This window comes from Balaenoptera borealis (assembly GCF_965194805.1).
Source record: "Balaenoptera borealis genome assembly, chromosome: 6".
NCBI lineage: Eukaryota > Metazoa > Chordata > Mammalia > Artiodactyla > Balaenopteridae > Balaenoptera > Balaenoptera borealis.
In genome coordinates, this window is record NC_138863.1 from 3,002,948 (window position 1) to 3,019,693 (window position 16,746).

Genomic DNA, 16,746 nt, shown 5'->3' on the forward strand with positions numbered 1-16,746 from the left:
GATGCAAAAGTTCAAAATGGATCTAGCAATATTCACAGAAAGCTTGAATCCCCTTGCTTCCCAAATTCTATTTCTAAACACTTGTTTTAAGGAATAGAATAAGGACATGCACATCAGAGTATATTTTTACACAGCAATAAGCAAAACAGACAAACCCCACCTTTAGAAATTTATAAAGACTGTGTAGTCATTTTGTTAAATGACATTTTAAAAATTGAAAACGTCATTTACAAAACTGTATGGGCCCATTTTTTTTTTTTGGTTTATCTATCATCCATGTACTACCTAAGTACAAATTAAAGTTTGGAAGACCGTATGCCAAAACGTATGTTAGAATTACCTGAATGGTAAGAATGAAGGCTTTTTATTTGCTTATTTTATTTTGTTTCTACAATGTACAGGTTACTTCTATTGATATAATAAAAGTTAATTATTATTGGCAAGACAATAAGAAATAGAGGGAAACTGCTAATACGTTAAACGCCTGACAATACAGGATTGGCTCACGAGGTTGCAATTCACTGTTATTATCGATAATTACAGTGAGTTAATTCAATAAGTACTTTTTGAGTGCCAACCGTGTGCGGGGCACTGGGAAGTTCTTTATCTGTTCCGCGCTGTACATGTGACAGCCCTTAGTGAAAAAGATAAGGGACTGGAGTAAGAGAGAGAAGTAAAGACGGGTCTTGGGCTGGGCAGGTGGCAGGCGCTGCTGCTCAGCTGACAGGTCGCCTCCTGCCTTGGGTCGCCCCCGCCCCGCCCCACTCCAGCCGCGGCCTCCGACTCGCGAGCGCCCCTAGCGGAGGGCCGAACACCTGGTGCAGGGTTTCTTACCTTGTCCGCTAAGCCAGGCAACGCCAGACAGGCACTGTCTCAACTGCACCCCAGTTTTCTTCCCAGAGTCCCCCGCCCTCCACGGAGCCAAGTCAGGACCCAGCCAGTGGCAGCCAGGTGTCCCCCAGGCCGATAAACGGGCAGAAAAGGCACCCGGGCACAGGCCGCAGCTGAGTGGGTGCCCGTCCAGCCTGTTTCCTGATCCGTAAAATCATTTCCAGCTGTGCATGACCTTCTACAGGGCCAGCACTTGAAAACTAGAAAGCAGTTTTCTAAAATCACAAGGAAGGAAACTATGAACTAAGAAAGTTCCTCATCCAGACCCATCAACAGAAAATCACTGTTCTATTGGTACCAGTTTTGGAAAAAAAATTTTCTTTAATTGAAAATTGGGGATTGAGAAGAAAGAACGGTGATGGAAAGGAATGTTCCCATTGGCAACCTTGGGTTTGGGTTGGAGGCCTATTAGGATGTGGAGGCTGAGCAAGGCAGCAGGGGGCCCGGGGGGGTGTCTGTGGTGCTCTGCTTGGCCCCTTACTCCTGGGACAGGGGACTGAGCCTTACTCCTGGGCTACACAAACATTCCTCCCTCAGACACGTCACCTTATGTCCCCAAAGTTTAAGCACAGCTTGTTCTGATTGGGGGTCAAGCTGTCATCCTTCCTGGGGGCACAGGAGGCTGAGAGGCAGGAAGACTTACTAACACCACTCTCCTTTCCATAAGCTCTGGGGAGAGGTGGGGTGGAAGGACCAAGAGGCCTCCCAGTTTCTTCCCCCAGGCAAGACGTAGAGCCTTCCTCCAACCTGACTGGCCGTGGAGAACCAGAGCACCTTGTGGGGCTGCAGGGGATGGATGGGGGCTCCCCAAGTTGGTCTCCATCCCATGGTTTCCCAAAGGATCAGTCGTGAGGCTGCTGTGTGGGGACAGAGGAGGGCCAGGAGGGCTTGGGGAGGAAGGAGCATGAGTCCTGCAGAGGGGGGCCCACTTGTACTCATACCACCTGGAGTTGCAAACACCCAGTTGTGACCCACCTCTCCCTGTTGCCCTCTTGGAGCCCTCAGTTCCTGACTGTTCTCCACTCTCCTGAACCAAGGGAGGTGGCACAGGTGAGAGAACCGGGGGTCTGGGGGCCAGAGGGCTCCGGCTTCAAACCTTGGCTCCAGCACCCACGGTCAGGGACAGCTGGGCATGTGTTGTCGCCTCTCTGTGCCTCAGTTTCCTTATCTGCAAAATGGGCCTAACTTCCCAGTCTGATGAAGGCTGGGAGAGCAGAGGTAAGTCAAGAGCATCCTTCACCGCGGTGGTTCTCCCCGGCCTGGCCTGCTGTAGGTGGCTGGCTGGCATCTCTCACCCTCACCCTCGGGAAGCAGGCTCAGGCTGCCCTCGCCCGCCCTCCTTCCCCGCAGCTCACAGCAGGCTGATTCTGCAGGCATCTCTTTAACATTCTCTAACAGCCTTCCTCTTTTCCCTGCTCTCCTGATTGTTGACCTGGTTAACTCAAGAAAAACATCTGTACTTTTTCTTCCTCTCTCCTTAGCCCTTCATTTCTTTGTTCCATTTCTGGGCCCAAAAAAGAAAAAAAAAAAAGAAGAAAAATTATTGTGCAGGAACACCAGCATCAGGCAAGAGAAGAACTGTCCATTTTTCAAAAAATGAGACAAGATGAAAAGTCTATGTTGCCAAACTGCCAATGCCCTCGAATGCACCAGCTCTGGGAACCTCTTAGGAATCACCACCGAGACCTTCCCCTGCCCCTGCAGCCTTGCTCTCTCCCAGCAAGAATGTGTAATGCATCTTAAAGCAGGTTTTTTATTTGATCTTGTGATGTTTCTATAGCAATCACCTTGCTACAATGCTGTTTTCTGCTAATTTTCATGGTGAATTACAGCCCTTTAGTTCTGTTGCAGCTTAAATTGGCTGCAGCAGGCCAAATGGAAAAGCTGACCGCCACCTGAGTGGCAGTTCCATGGCTGGGGAAGGTGGGCCCTTGTTAGGGCTGAGTTGTGTCCCCCTCACCCCCAGTTCATGTGTTGAAGTCCTAACTCCCAGTTTTTCAGAATGTGACTATATTTGGAGATAGGGTCTTTATTTATTTATTTATTATTTATTTGTTTGGTTGTGCCGGGTCTTAGTTGCAGCAGGCAGGCTCCTTAGTTGTGGCATGTGAACTCTTAGTTGTGGCATGTGGGATCTAGTTCCCTGACCAGGGATCAAACCCGGGCCCCCTGCATTGGGAGCAGAGTCTTAACTACTGCGCCACCAGGGAAGTCCCGGAGATAGGATCTTTTTTTTTTTTTAATAAATTTATTTATTTTATTTATTTATTTTTGGCTGCATTGGGTCTTCGTTGCTGCGTGCGGGCTTTCTCTAGTTGCGGCGAGCAGGGGCTACTCTTCATTGCGGTGCGTGGGCTTCTCATTGCGGTGGCTTCTCTTGTTGCGGAGCACCGGCTCTAGGTGCGTGGGCTTCAGTAGTTGCGGCACACGGTCTCAGTAGTTGTGGCTCGTGGGCTCTAGAGAGCAGGCTCAGTAGTTGTGGCGCACAGGCTTAGTTTCTCCGCAGCATGTGGGATCTCCCCGGACCAGGGCTCGAACCTGTGACCCCTGCATTGGCAGGCGGATTCTTAACCACTGCGCCACCAGGGAAGTCCCCGGAGATGGGGTCTTTAAAGAGGTAATAAGGTGAAAAGAGGTCACTGGGGTAGGCCCTAATCCCATATCCCATATGACTGGTGTCCTCATAAGAAGAGGAGATTAGGACACAGACACGCACAGAGGGATGACCATGTGAAGATACAGGGACAAGATGGCCGTCTACAAGCCAAGGAGGGAGGCCTCACAAGAAACCAACCCCGATGACACCTTGATCTTGGATTTGCAGGCTCCAGAACTGTGAGAAAATAAATTTCTGTTGTTTAAGCGGCCCCATCTGTGGTACTTTGCTACAGCAGCCCGAGCTGACTAACACAGCTCTGCCTGCACCGAATGGGATGGACCCCAGGAGTGGGAGAGATGTGAGAGAAATGTCACCACTTGAATTATCATGATTCTTGTCCCTTTACACACCTCCCACCCTCTGTGCAGTGGGGCTGGGACCACACTGAGAGACAGAAATGGATACCCAGGCACGTGCATTCACGCACACCCGCAGCCATCAGGCCCCAGATCCTTCGTGAAAATGCATCACCACGGCCAAGTTAAAGAGGGTTTATGCTGTGCTGGGCACAGTGCCAAGGGCTTTCTACAGCGACTCCCTGAAGTACCCATGGTCATCCCTTTACAGGTGAGGAAACTGAGGCCCGTTTTTACTGTGCAGAGCTGGGATTCAATTCGATCGCGGGCAGTTTGGTGCCGTCGCCTCTATGCTACCAGTTTTTTCTTTCTTCATGTGGATAGTTTCTCGTAAGGAGAAGGTGCTAGGGTGAGAGGCTGAGTAGCCTCCTGGTGTGACCTTGGGCAGCCTGGGCAGGCGCTGGGATGTAGGTGCCATCATGATGATGGGTTGGCACTGACCTGCAGGCACCCCTGCCTGTCTCTGCCCCCACTCAGAAAACAGTCAGGGGGCGATCTGCCCGGCCTCCTGTGAGCGTGTCTGTTGGGAAGACGGCCCATTTGAGGGAAGGAGCACCTCAGTAGCCATCCACAGCCCAGGGATTGTGGTTGGGGGGCGTTAGCCAGGAGGGATGCTTTCGAGGGCCATACACAAACTATTCTTCAAGCTGCCATCAGTCTGGTGTCCTCTCTCCCTGTAGCACATTTATGAAACCGAGTAAAGATGGGCAACCTCACGGCCCATCTCAGCATGTTCCCATGGAGAAGAAACCAAAGTCAGATCCATGTTCAACTCCAAAAATAGCCCTGAGAAATACTGCAGATCCTTCCTAAATTTGTCTTACAAGGAACCAAAGAGCAGTTATGCTCATAAAAGAGAGAAAAGCGTCTGAAAACCTCTTTCCTCGCACTCTCCCAAAGCCCCCAGCCTCCTGCTTGCTCTCCACGCCCCACCTCCACCCCTGCCCCCAAACATACGATCCTCTGGCCAGCAGCATGCTCTCTGGTGCTTAAACGCCGTCCTTGGGATGGGGCTGATGACGGAGGACAGGCCATCTCTTCCAAGCACATAAACTCATCAGAGGGATGAAGGAGCTGCTCAAAGCCACACAGGTGGACAGGGGTCCAGCCAGATCCCAGCGAGCCTGAGTCTAGCCCTGGGACCCCTGACCACGGCTCGAAATGGACTTCCATCCCAGCAACTACAACACGGCAGCTAGATCCAAACTGTAGTGTGTCGTTACCATTTCTGTGAGTCATATTATACTGTCTTTTCCTGGTTAGATATGGCCTGGGGACACACACTCTCTCACACACACACACAATCATACACGTACCCCAAATTGAGATCATCTCGTTTCCTTGTTTTGTAATCTGCCCTTTCCAATTAACTCTATACCGTGAGAAAAATTTCCCATATACTTAATTTTTAAAGTTTTTCACCATCATCTGGATTTCATCTACTTGAACAGCCATCTAGTGCGGGCACTCAGGACGTTTCCACTCACTCTCATATAAATAACCCTGGGGGCAGGTCATTCCACACAAGTCCTTTAGCACATTTCTAATTATGACCTTGGAATACGTTCCTAGGAAGGAAATTACTGGGAACAAACATTTCAAGACTTTTGGTACATATATCTAATTTGTCCCCCACGAAGGCTGTACTGATTTTCATATTTGATGCACAAGAGGGAATTTCATCTCCAGGAGACTCAGGGTTTTTCTCCGGAGGGAATGCCACGTGTCCAGCCTGAGGCTCACTCCACATTCTGCTGGCTTTTAGTTCTCTTGGCTCCAGGCTGTTGCACCCTCCCGAGCTGCCATCTCCACCAGGGATGCCCTTTCTGTGAAGATGATCTCAGTTCAGAGCTGCTTCTTGGCTTGCAGGAAGCCCTGTCTCCAGAGCAACTGTATCCCAGGGAGCTTATTAATGTGAGCAATTTGGGAACAATACATACCTGGCCAAGTCCACTTCCCAAATCCTTTCCCTTTGTTTTTTTGGGATCTTTGACTTCCAACCAATTATTTTCTGGGGATTTCCATGACACAGCTCTGGAGAAGGGGCCATTTACCTAGCTTGGGACACAAATAAAGCTAGTTCATCTCTTTCTTCAAATTACAACTGTCCTCAGCTTCCCTGACCAGCTTAGCGGGAACCCCGGCGGCCCGTCAGGGAAGCAGGTTTAACCAAAGAAGGGTAGCAGCTTCCGTGCAGCCCTCCAGGGGCCCACCCACTCGGCTGGGCGCTCCTGGTGGGAAAACAGGAGCGTGATCGTTTGTGATGGTGTGTAATCCACCACTGTCCCTCTTTGACTTTCCAGGCAGCCCCAGGGAAAGACTCATGAGAAGAGTGCAGAACACAGGTGGGCAGAGGGAGAGCGGTGCCCGGCGTGGTGATGTCACGTGTGCACGTCACCCCTTGCCTCCCCGGCTCACCCTGGGCCTGAGCAGTGCCCCTCGGTGCGGAGGGCCCACAGCTCCCGCTTTCTTCCCCAACCCCACCCCACGGCGGACCCCTGAGCAGGGGGGCCCTGAGGAGCTCCACAACTCCTGCCTGAGGTGGCCCTGGGGAGTCTGGCATCATCCCATGTGACCCTGGCAGGTGCTCGTTCTGCAACAGTGGCTGCCATGGTCAGACGCCTCTCCCTGCCCGCACCTCTTCAGGCATGGGCGACTCAGAATAGCGATTCCAGGAACACTTCTCAAGGCGTCTTAGAAACTTGTTTCCTGGAAAAGTCAACCATCTACTCAGTGACCCTCCAGGAGATAACGTGGGAGGGGCCCTCCCAGCCCGGGGTGTGGGCCGGAAGTGGTTGAGAGCAGCTGCTGCCCCGAGGACTAGGGCTGGGGGCCAGGACAGAGCTGCCAGAGGCCTCTGCTTACCACACCCATGTGTGCACACACCCAGACATACGCACGTGCACGGACACACACACACATGCAAAGACACACACCCAGACATACGCACTGCACGGACACACATGCAAAGACACACACCAGACATATGCACTGCACGGACACACACACACACACATGCAAAGACACACACCCAGACATACGCACGTGCACACACACACACACGCAAAGACACACACCCAGACATATGCACTGCACGGACACACACCCACACACACGCACATGCACGGACACACACATGCAAAGACACACATCTAGACATACACACATGCACACACACATGCATGCACACACACATGCAAAGACACACACCCAGACATACACACATGCAGAGACACACGCATGCACGTGCACACAAACACACACACACGCAGAGTGGTCCCTGGCTCTCAAAGGCAAACCTGAAGCAGCTGTTAGAGTGGTCTGTCTGTGGGAACAACGGCCTGCACCCTAGCCTTGGGGACAAGGCATTTTTCTCAGGAGTTCCTGGGACACCTGCTCTCGTTCTATCACCTGATTGGCTGGGCTTTGGAAACAGCCTCTGCAGCAGGTTATTAGATGTTGTCCCCTCTCATGGCCCGGACAAAGGGGAGGACCGAGGTGGCACCAGCTCTTGAGTGTGGTGGACTGAACAGTGCCCCCCCCCAAATTCATGCTCACGTGGAACCTCAGCATGTGACCTTCCTTGGAAATAGGGTCTCTGCAGATGTAATTAGTTAAGTTAAAATGAGGTCATGCTGGATTAGGGTGGGCCCAACCCAATGTGACTGGTGACTTTATAAGAAGAGAAGACACAAAGACACACAGACAGAAGGTGGCAAGACTTGTGGGACGCACCTCGGAGACAGGGAACACCGACGAATGCCGACATGAGCAGAGGCTGGAAGAGGCGGGAAGGACCTTCCCTTGGAGCCCGCAGAGAGAGCGTGGCCCTGACAGGACCTCGACCTCGGGACGTCTAGCCTCCAGAAAACTGTGAGGGAAAACGCATTCTGTCGTTTTTTAATTAATTTATTTATTTTTGGCTGTGTTGGGTCTTCGTTTCTGTGCGAGGGCTTTCTCCAGTTGCGGCGAGCGGGGGCCACTCTTCATCGCGGTGCGCGGGCCTCTCACTATCGCGGCCTCTCCCGTTGCGGAGCACAGGCTCCAGACGCGCAGGCTCAGTAGCTGTGGCTCACGGGCCTAGCTGCTCCGCGGCATGTGGGATCTTCCCGGTTCAGGGCACGAACCCGTGTCCCCTGCATTGGCAGGCGGATTCCTAACCACTGCGCCACCAGGGAAGCCCCATTCTGACGTTTTTAAGCCACCTGGCTTGCGATAATTTGTTAAAGGCAGGCCTAGGAAACTACAACTGTTCCTTGGTATCCTCAGGGGACGGGGTCCAGGACCCCCATACATACCAAAATCTGCAGAGGCTCAAGTCCCTTGCAACTGGCCCTCTATCTGAGGATGCAGAAGGGCTGAGTGTAATAAGAAAGTCATTTGTGTTTGTTCATATGTTTATTTATAATAAAATCTCAAACAAACTAATAATACAAAAATTCTGCTTTGGTTTATGAGTTCTCATTAAGCACCTTATTCACTGGTGTTGGGTTCTTTGCCCTCAGCCCTGTGATGTGCAGACACTTGACCGCAAACCCGGACTGAACGGAAAGCCCCCGGCGAGCAGAACCTGGCCTCCATGCCAGCCAAGACTGGTGACCTGACGAGGAAGAGGGAAACCTGAATGCTCCCTGGGTCCTCCTAAACCTTTACAGCAGAACTATTTCACTTGAAGGAAAGTTCCAGATCAGGTGCACATATACTCAAATGTACTTACAAACACACATTCCAAAGTCCAACCTAAACGTTTAAAAATTATCCACAATAGCCAAGCTGTGCAAACAACCTATATGTCCATCGAGAGATGAAGGGATAAACAAAGTGTGGTCTATCCATACAGCGGAATATTACTCGGCCTTAAAAAGGAGGGAAATCTTGCCATATGTGACAACATGGATGAAACTTGAAGACATTATGCTAAATGAGCCAGTCACAGAAAGACTAATACTGCAGAATTCTATTTACAAGAGGTACCCAAAATAGTCAAATTCATAGAATCAAAGAGTGGAATGGTGGTTGCCAAGGGCTGGGGGGAGGTGGAAATGGGGAGCTGCTAATCAAGGGGCACAGAATTTCAGCGAAGCAACATGAATCAGTTCTGGAGACCTGGTGCACGGCATCGTGCTGACAGTGAACAAGACGCCACTGAACGCCTGAAACCGTGCTGAGAGGGTAGAGACCGCACGCCATGTGTGCATACAACAACGCAACATCTAGCGAAACTCTATCTAGCAAAAAAGATTCTGTCTCACACAGGTGGCCAACGGGCACATGAAAAGAAGCTCAACGTCGCTAATCATTAGAGAAATGCAAATCAAAACTACCTTGAGGTATCACCTCACACCTGTCAGAATGGCCATCATCAAAAAATCTACAGACAACAAATGCTGGAGAGGGTGTGGGGAAAAGGGAACCCTCCTGCACTGTTGGTGGGAATGTAAATTGATACAGCCACTATGGAGAACAGTATGGAGGTTCCTTAAAAAACTAAAAATAGAGTTTCCGTATGATCCAGCAATCCCACTCCTGGGCATATATCCGGAGAAAACCATAATTCGAAAAGACACATGCACCCTAATGTTCACAGCAGCACTATTTACAATAGCCAGGACATGGAAGCAACCTCAATGTCCACTGACAGATGAATGGATAAAAAAGATCTGGTACATATATACCATGGAATATTACTCAGCCACAAGAATGAAATAATGCCATTTGTAGCAACATGGAGGGACCTAGATATTAGCATACTAATAAGTCATATAGACAAAGACAAATATCATGATAGCACTTATATGTGGAATCTAAAAAAAATGATACAAATGAACTTATTTGCAAGACGGAAACAGACTCACAGACATGGAAAACAAACTTATGGTTACCAAAGGGGAAGGGGGGGTATAAATTAAAATTCTGGGATTAGCAGATACAAACTACTATGTATAAAATAGGTAAACAACAAGGTCCTACCGTATAGCACCGAGAACTGTATTCAGTATCTTGTAATAACCTATAATGGAAAACAATGTGAAAAAGAATATATATACATATTTATAACTGAATCACTTTGCTGTACACCAGAAACACAACATTGTAAATCAACTATACTTCAATTAAAAAAAAAAAAATTGTCTCTAAAGACAAGACCCAATTTTTGTGTACTTTAAAACATATTTAATAAACCTGAAAAATACTTAAAAATGATCAATCACTGTTCTCTTCCGTTAGCTTGGATAATTTTAAAATAATGATATTGTTCAGCGTTAGTGACACTGGCTGTAAAACGTTTTAATACTAACAGCTACCACTGAGCGCGCAGCGTGTGCCTGGGCTGTGCGCTTGCGGGGTTGGTTCCTGAGGACGAGCCCGGCAGGCCCTCCATCACCGGGAGTGGGGCTGCCCCACGGCCCCCTGCCAGCCCTGCGACCCAGCGGGCCTTTATCTGCAGCCCACACTCCGCGGGGCCCTTCGCCAGAGCGCAGGGCGGGCGGGTCAAGGCAGGCCTGCTCGCCGGGGCTCCGGGCCGCGGGCTTTGGCGCAGGGACCCCCATGGCTTCGCCGACCCTCCTGAGATCACATGGCATCGAGAACCTTCCCCGGCTCATAGGTGCCGTGCCAACAACCGCCTCACCAGAATCCCATGCGGGCGGAAACCTGGGGCTAAGACATTTTACTTAATTAACGCATCCCCCTTCGAGGGAGACCCCATTACCCTCCCCACTTTATGGACGAGGAGGTGCGGGCACAGAGCCTTGGGGGGGGGGGACAATAGGAAGGCTGGCGCGTGGCTGAGCTTGGCCTTTTCTGTCGGGTGTAACATGATTAGTCTTCATAGGCTATGATGGCAGGAAATACACTTCCAAAGGTTTAAAAACAGGTACCCAATCGTTTTTCCGGAACACGCGACATTCTGACTTCATGAAATTAGGTGACAGCTTTCAGAGCAGACCTTTCAGACGAGCGCGCTCGGAAAACACATTCTTCCGATAAAACCGTCCTCTGCCTCGTAGGCACCAGTTCCCCTCAGTCCGTTGTCTTTCAAGTGAAAACGGTCATACGGGGCTACATATTGAAATGTGAGGAACAAGTGGCCTGCTGTCCCACAGGAAGTTACTTTCCTTGGTGAAAACTGGAAAATCTCATTAAGCTGCCGTCAGTGGTGCAGAAGTGAGCGGCCACTTCGGAAAACCTGAGGCAGGAGATGCCTTTCCACCAAGGGCGACTCCGTCCCCACCCCACGCACCTCCGGCCGGCAAAGCACTTGGGGAGGGACGGGCCCGGTCCCTGAAGACGCCACAGTCGGAAAACTGACTCTGGAAGGACCCCTTGCTCAGCGCTGGGCCTTGGGCCGTGCGGCCTGGGGGCGAGGGCCTGCGGGGGTCAGGGTTCGGGGGTCAGGGGTCGGGCGCGCCCTGCGGCGCGGAAGGGGAGGAGTCCCCGCGAATCACCGCGAGCGGCCGGACCGGCAGGAGGGGAGCAGGGGCCGTGGTTCCCAAGCGCCGCCTCCGGCAAACGCACGTGTCACAGGTCACGGGGTGATTCCGCCGAGGCCGGCGGGGCTGTCCTTCCGCGTGCGCGCCGCCGCCCTGCTCTCCCGGGACGAGGCTCGTCGGGACCCGCCCCGCCCCCGGCCCCGCCCCGACCGCGGCGCCTGCTCCCGGCCCCGCCTGCTCCCGGCCGCACCTCTGCCGGCCCCTTTCCGGGAGGAGGATGTACGCCCCCTGAGGCGTCCGCGTCCTCGGGGGCAGCTGCTCTGGCGCCGAGTCGGCGCCGTGGGGAGGCCGAGGAGCCGGGCCAGCCAGCCCCGGGGTCCGGAGTATGGACGCGGGACGCCCCGAGGGATGGCCCGTCGTCCCCGCACGGGGCTGTCCAGGGGGACAGTCGGGGCTCTCGGGCCGGCAAGGCCCAGCTCCGGGCCTGTCGCCACTGGGACGCCCTTGCGGGGGTCCGGCCCGTTCAGCCCCAGCGCGGGTTCAGCTAATGTTGAAGAGCTCGGGGGCCGTGGCCTTCGCCCCGTTTCTGGGTGGCTGTCCAGCTGGGAGGAGGGGAGGCCGACGCAGGGCAGTGGGCCTGAGAAGGGGCAGGTCGTGGGCCGGAGGCGCTGCAGCCGGTTGGGGGCTGTAGGGACCTCAGAGGAGGGGTCTGAGCTCAGGAGCCATCTGGGAGGGACAGTGCAGGGAGCTCCCTTTGGAGATCCAGAACCTTCTGGAAGCTGGAGCTTGGGAAGCAGGGGGAATGGGGCGCAGCAGCAGCCTGGATGGGTGCAGAGGAAATAGCCGCTCAAACCCTGGGGGACAGAATGGAGGTGGGTGCCTGGACGGGGGGCTGGCGAGGCATCTTTGGGGAGGGGCCTCAGTAAAAACTGAGCAGACCTGGCCTCCTCCTGTCTGCCAGTCGCAGCCCATTGAGCCAGTGGTTCTAGACAGAGTGGCGGGGATGCGGCGGGGGCCTCAGAATCCCGGGGAGCAGCTTCAGCACATGCACAGCGGTCAGCCCCCATGGGGCCTCAACCATCATCGTCCCCCATAAAGGTACCTGCGAGGGCGCCTCCTGTCAGAGAAAGACAAAATCCAAAGGGGCTAGAGTTTCTCCCATCCTTCTACTCCCGAGGGTCCACATCCAGAAAGAATGACGCTTCCCAAATTCAAGGACATCCTTTAATCACAAACTACTTATCCATAATCGAGCCAGGGGGTGGTTCATAAACACCTTGGGAGACAGCTCAGAACCCTCCCCAGAAACGCTGACAGCTACGCCCCGCTCCCTCCCAGCACCTGGGCTGCCCTTCCTAGGGTGGCTTCTAGGTCAATGCCTGTCCTGTGACCACTCCAAAATCCTGCTGTGAGCTCTTCTTGGGTAGAAGAAGAGGGGGCCGGGGGTCTGCTCTGCCGCTGGAGTACCAGAAGCCTTGGCCGGGCTCGGCCCCCGCGCCCACCCTCTGGCCTGCCCGGCAGCCTCCGTGATCGGGCAGCCCTCCCCGCTCCCAGCCTACATGATGCCCTCCGGGCGCCTGCTCCTCCAGACCACCAGTGCCGTCACGAGCAGGGTCACCAGGATGGGCACCACGATGAAGGGGCAGAGGACACTGCTGGGCGGGTCCTGCAAGGCCCTGCCTGAGACAGGGCAGCTTCTGAAGTAGTGCCGGTGGACGGAGAGGAAGAACGTGTCCACTGCCGCGTTTGGCCAGAAGCAGTCCAGCTTTTGTGCCACATGCCTGGTGCAGTCCGAGAGCTCTTCGTAGCTCCTGCAGATGGAGAAGCAGGTCGTCAGTCCCTGGTGGGCAGGGGATCAAGGTGGGACTCCAGCCAGGGGCTCCCCACCCCACTCCCCACTGGGGCGAGCTCCCCCAAAGTCCAGACCCTGAGGCGGTGGCCCTGGCTTTAGAGACACAGGTCCTGGACGGGTCCTGTGCGGGCTCTCTAGATGTCCTGCACATGCTCAAACCCCAGAAGGCAAGCTGGGGCTAAGGGATCCCGGGAGCTGGGATGCCACACCAAGGGCAGATGGGAAGGTGGACCAGCCAGGCGTCTTCAGAAGGCAGCCTGGGACAGCGAGCCCTCAGGAGTGGGCAGATCTGCAGCCTCTTGAGCCCCTTGCTGTCTGCATCACCCCGAGCAGACCCCCCCCCCAGCCTGAAAGCCCCCCAGGTGTTCACAGGACTCACTGTGAGGCCTCCCATGCCTAACTTGACCTCCCACCCCTCATCTTCCCACGCTTGCTGAGAAGTTTCCCACAGCGCTGTCACCCTTCACTGTAGCGGGTTACAGATTTATTTTGCTTATTGAGTGTAAACACCATGAGGTCAGGGATTTTGTCTATTTTGTTCATCTCTGTAATCCCAGTACCTAGAAGAGTACCTGGCACATGGCAAGAACCAGTAAATTTTTTATTAAAAAATTGTGGTAAAATATAAAGAACATAAAATTTACCATTTCAATCATTTTTACCTGTACAGTCCAGTGGCATTAAGTACATTTCCGTTGTCGTGCAACCATCACCACCATCCATCTCCAGAACTATTTCATTCCCAAACAGAAACTCTGTCCCCCTTAAACACTCACCCACATTTCTCCCTCCAGCCCCTGGCAACTCCCATCTGCCTTTTGTCTCTATGAAATCTGACTACTCCAGGCACCTCATATAAGTTGGCTCTACAATATTTGTCCTTTTGTGATTGGCTTATTTCACTGAGCATAATGTCCTCCAGGTTCATCCATATTGTAGCCTGGGTCAGAATTTCCTTCCTTTTTAAGGCTGAATAATATTCTGTTGCTCGTACATACTTCATTTTGTTTATCCATTCATTGACGGACATTCAGGTTGCTTCCATGTTTTAGCTATTGTGACAAATGCTGCTGCTATGAACATGGGTGTGCAATTATCTACTCGAGTCTCGGCTTTCAATTCTTTTGGCTGTATATCCAGAAGTGGAATTGCTGGATCATATCATACGTCTTTGTTTAATTTTTTGAGTAAATTGTTTTTTAATTTAATTTATTTATTTTTTAAAAACTATTTATTTTTGGCTGCATTGGGTCTTCATTGCTGCCTGCGGGCTTTCTCTAGTTGCGGCGAGCGGGGGCTACTCTTTGTTGCGGTGCACGGGCATCTCATTGCGGTGGCTTCTCTTGTTGCAGAGCATGGGCTCTAGGCGCACGGGCTTCAGTAGTTGTGGCATGTGGGCTCAGTAGTTGTGGCTTGCGGGCTCTAGGTGCGCAGGCTCAGTAGTTGTGGCGCACGGGCTTAGTAGTTGTGGCACGTGGGCTCAGTAGTTGTGGCGCACGGGCTTAGTGCTCCACGGCCATGTGGGATCTTCCCGGACCAGGGCTCGAACCCGTGTCCCCGGCATTGACAGGCGGATTCTTAACCACTGCGCCACCAAGGAAGCCCCTGTTTTTTAAGAAATGAAGATTCAGTGTTGGGGGAAATTAAAATGTATTCAGTAGTTTCCAGAAAGTGCCACTTCTGCTTAGGATGGAGAAAGCAACACAGAGTGTTGATCCCATATGAACAGCAAAAAAAAGCTGAAGAAACTACAAAATCATACATTTTCTTGAGTCCATCAGAGAGCTGAGACTGCAAGGCAGCAAAGTAACCTGAGTTTCAAGGAGGAGAAAGATGCAGCTGCTGTACCAGCTACATAATAGCTGAACTGCCTAGGCTTTAGTGTGGGCTGGAGAGTCATTCTGGAATTTCTGGGGCCCCAGATGCGGTGAGCGGGGTTCCATGACTCTCTGCTCTTTCCCATGAGGCTCCAGGGGGTGAGAAAGGTTAGGGGCAGGCAGGGGATCGGCTGCTGTTTGGGGCCAGGCACAAACACCACACGTTTCCCAAACCCTTCTCACAGAAGCAGCAACAGGCTTGGGCCCCTGGAGGATGAGCAGCTGATCTCGATGATCAGTGGCTTCAGCTGAACAGGCCTGAAGCGCTTCCAGACCCTTCTGTCCAGGAAGCAAAGCCTTGAGTTGAGGGAGGGACGGCACAGCCTGTTAGCTCCAGGGCACAAGAAGGCACACTGTGCCTGGGAGAAGGATGGGTAAAAGACTCTTTTCCCTTGGGAGAGCAGCAGGAAACCATCCTGGACCTAGGAGCCTGCAAGATACCAAAGTGAGATCTCCTACCACTGGGGGAGTGGCAGGAATCTCCCACCAAGACCCCACCGATACAGGGCAGAGTCTGGCTGCCACAGGGAGGAGGAATCCTGAGGTTGAGGGCACGGTGGCTTTCTAAGCTGAAGCTGGACCAGGAGAGAGGGAACCCCTCCCTCTCTCCCAGTACAAACCCGGTATAGACAAGCAACAGCAATCTGCCACGGGGAGGTGGAGAGAGACCCACTCTGTGGCACGGGCATGCAGGGTGGGATGCACCACATGAAGGAAAATTCTCTAGCCCCACCCTGAGCACAAGGCAGTGGTAACCCACTGCCAGAGGTATCTGAGGCCTGTGGCGCCCTGAAGGAAACCACAGCAACAACAAATCCCAAACCCAGCTCAACTCCTCCCAAGATTGACTTAGATCCCACACTAACAGCCTGACACGAGAGGCTTACTCATTTCCAGATGTAAATACTATTTATCTCAATCTCTTCTGTTCTACACATGCAAGTTCAACATTCAATAAAACATTAGGGGCTTCCCTGGTGGCGCAGTTTTTAAGAATCCGCCTGCCGGTGCAGGGGACACGGGTTCGAGCCCTAGTCCGGGAAGATCCCACATGCCATGGAGCAACTGGGCCCATGTACTACAGCTACTGAGCCTGCACTCTGGAGCCTGCAAACCACAACTACTGAGCCCGTGTGCCACAACTACTGAAGCCTGCACGCCTAGAGCCCGTGCTCCGCAACAAGAGAAGTCACCGCAGTGAGAAGCCTGCGCACCGCAACGAGGAGTAGCCCCCGCTCACCGCAACTAGAGCAGCAACGAAGACCCAACGCAGCCAAAAATAAATAAATTAAATAAATAAAAAAATAAAACATTGGGACCCATTGTCAAAAGATAAAGTAATCAACAGAAGCAGACTCAGAGATGACCCAGATATGGTAACTATCGTACAGGGACTTAAAAAATATTAATATGATAAAGAGACTAGTTGAGAAGGTAGAAAATATGCATGGACAGATAGAGAATTTCAGCAGAGAGATGGAAACTGTAAGAAGGTCAAAGAGAAATGCTGTGGGGGCGGGGGGAACCCCACAGTATCAGAGAATCCATCTTTGATGAGTTCATCATCAGACTTGACATCTGAGGAAAGAATTAGCGAACGTGAAGGTGGTCAGCAGAATTACCCAAACTGAAACAAAAAGAAAAACATAGAGCATCCAAGAGCTGTGGTAAATTAACA

The 16,746-nt window shown here is 52.3% G+C and overlaps 1 protein-coding gene and 2 long non-coding RNA genes across 5 annotated transcripts in view; 1 reads left to right on the forward strand and 2 right to left on the reverse strand.

Moving 5' to 3' along the window:
* Positions 1-4,035: 4,035 nt before the first annotated feature.
* Positions 4,036-11,344, reverse strand: LOC309630641. Of its 2 annotated transcripts, none has more exons than XR_014245855.1 (4): positions 11,150-11,344; positions 9,877-9,916; positions 5,847-5,964; positions 4,036-5,732 (listed from the first exon to the last, which is right to left on the reverse strand). It is a non-coding gene; the product is annotated as an uncharacterized lncRNA (long non-coding RNA). The 2 variants fall into 2 exon arrangements; XR_014245856.1 differs by lacking the exons at positions 4,036-5,732; positions 5,847-5,964 and adding exons at positions 7,090-8,264; positions 8,379-8,506.
* Positions 11,345-11,622: 278 nt separating this feature from the next.
* On the forward strand, positions 11,623-12,610 carry LOC309630643. The gene is made up of 2 exons (XR_014245859.1): positions 11,623-11,722; positions 12,301-12,610. It is a non-coding gene; the product is annotated as an uncharacterized lncRNA (long non-coding RNA).
* The window catches only part of RAMP1 (receptor activity modifying protein 1), a 51,377-nt gene continuing 47,180 nt past the window's right edge, over positions 12,550-16,746 (reverse strand). For both annotated transcript variants that reach the window (XM_082396087.1, XM_082396088.1), the window contains exon 3: positions 12,550-13,150. In XM_082396087.1, the coding sequence (XP_082252213.1) occupies positions 12,895-13,150 (256 nt within the window). In that variant the 3' untranslated portion in view covers positions 12,550-12,894. The remainder of the gene's footprint in view (positions 13,151-16,746) is intronic.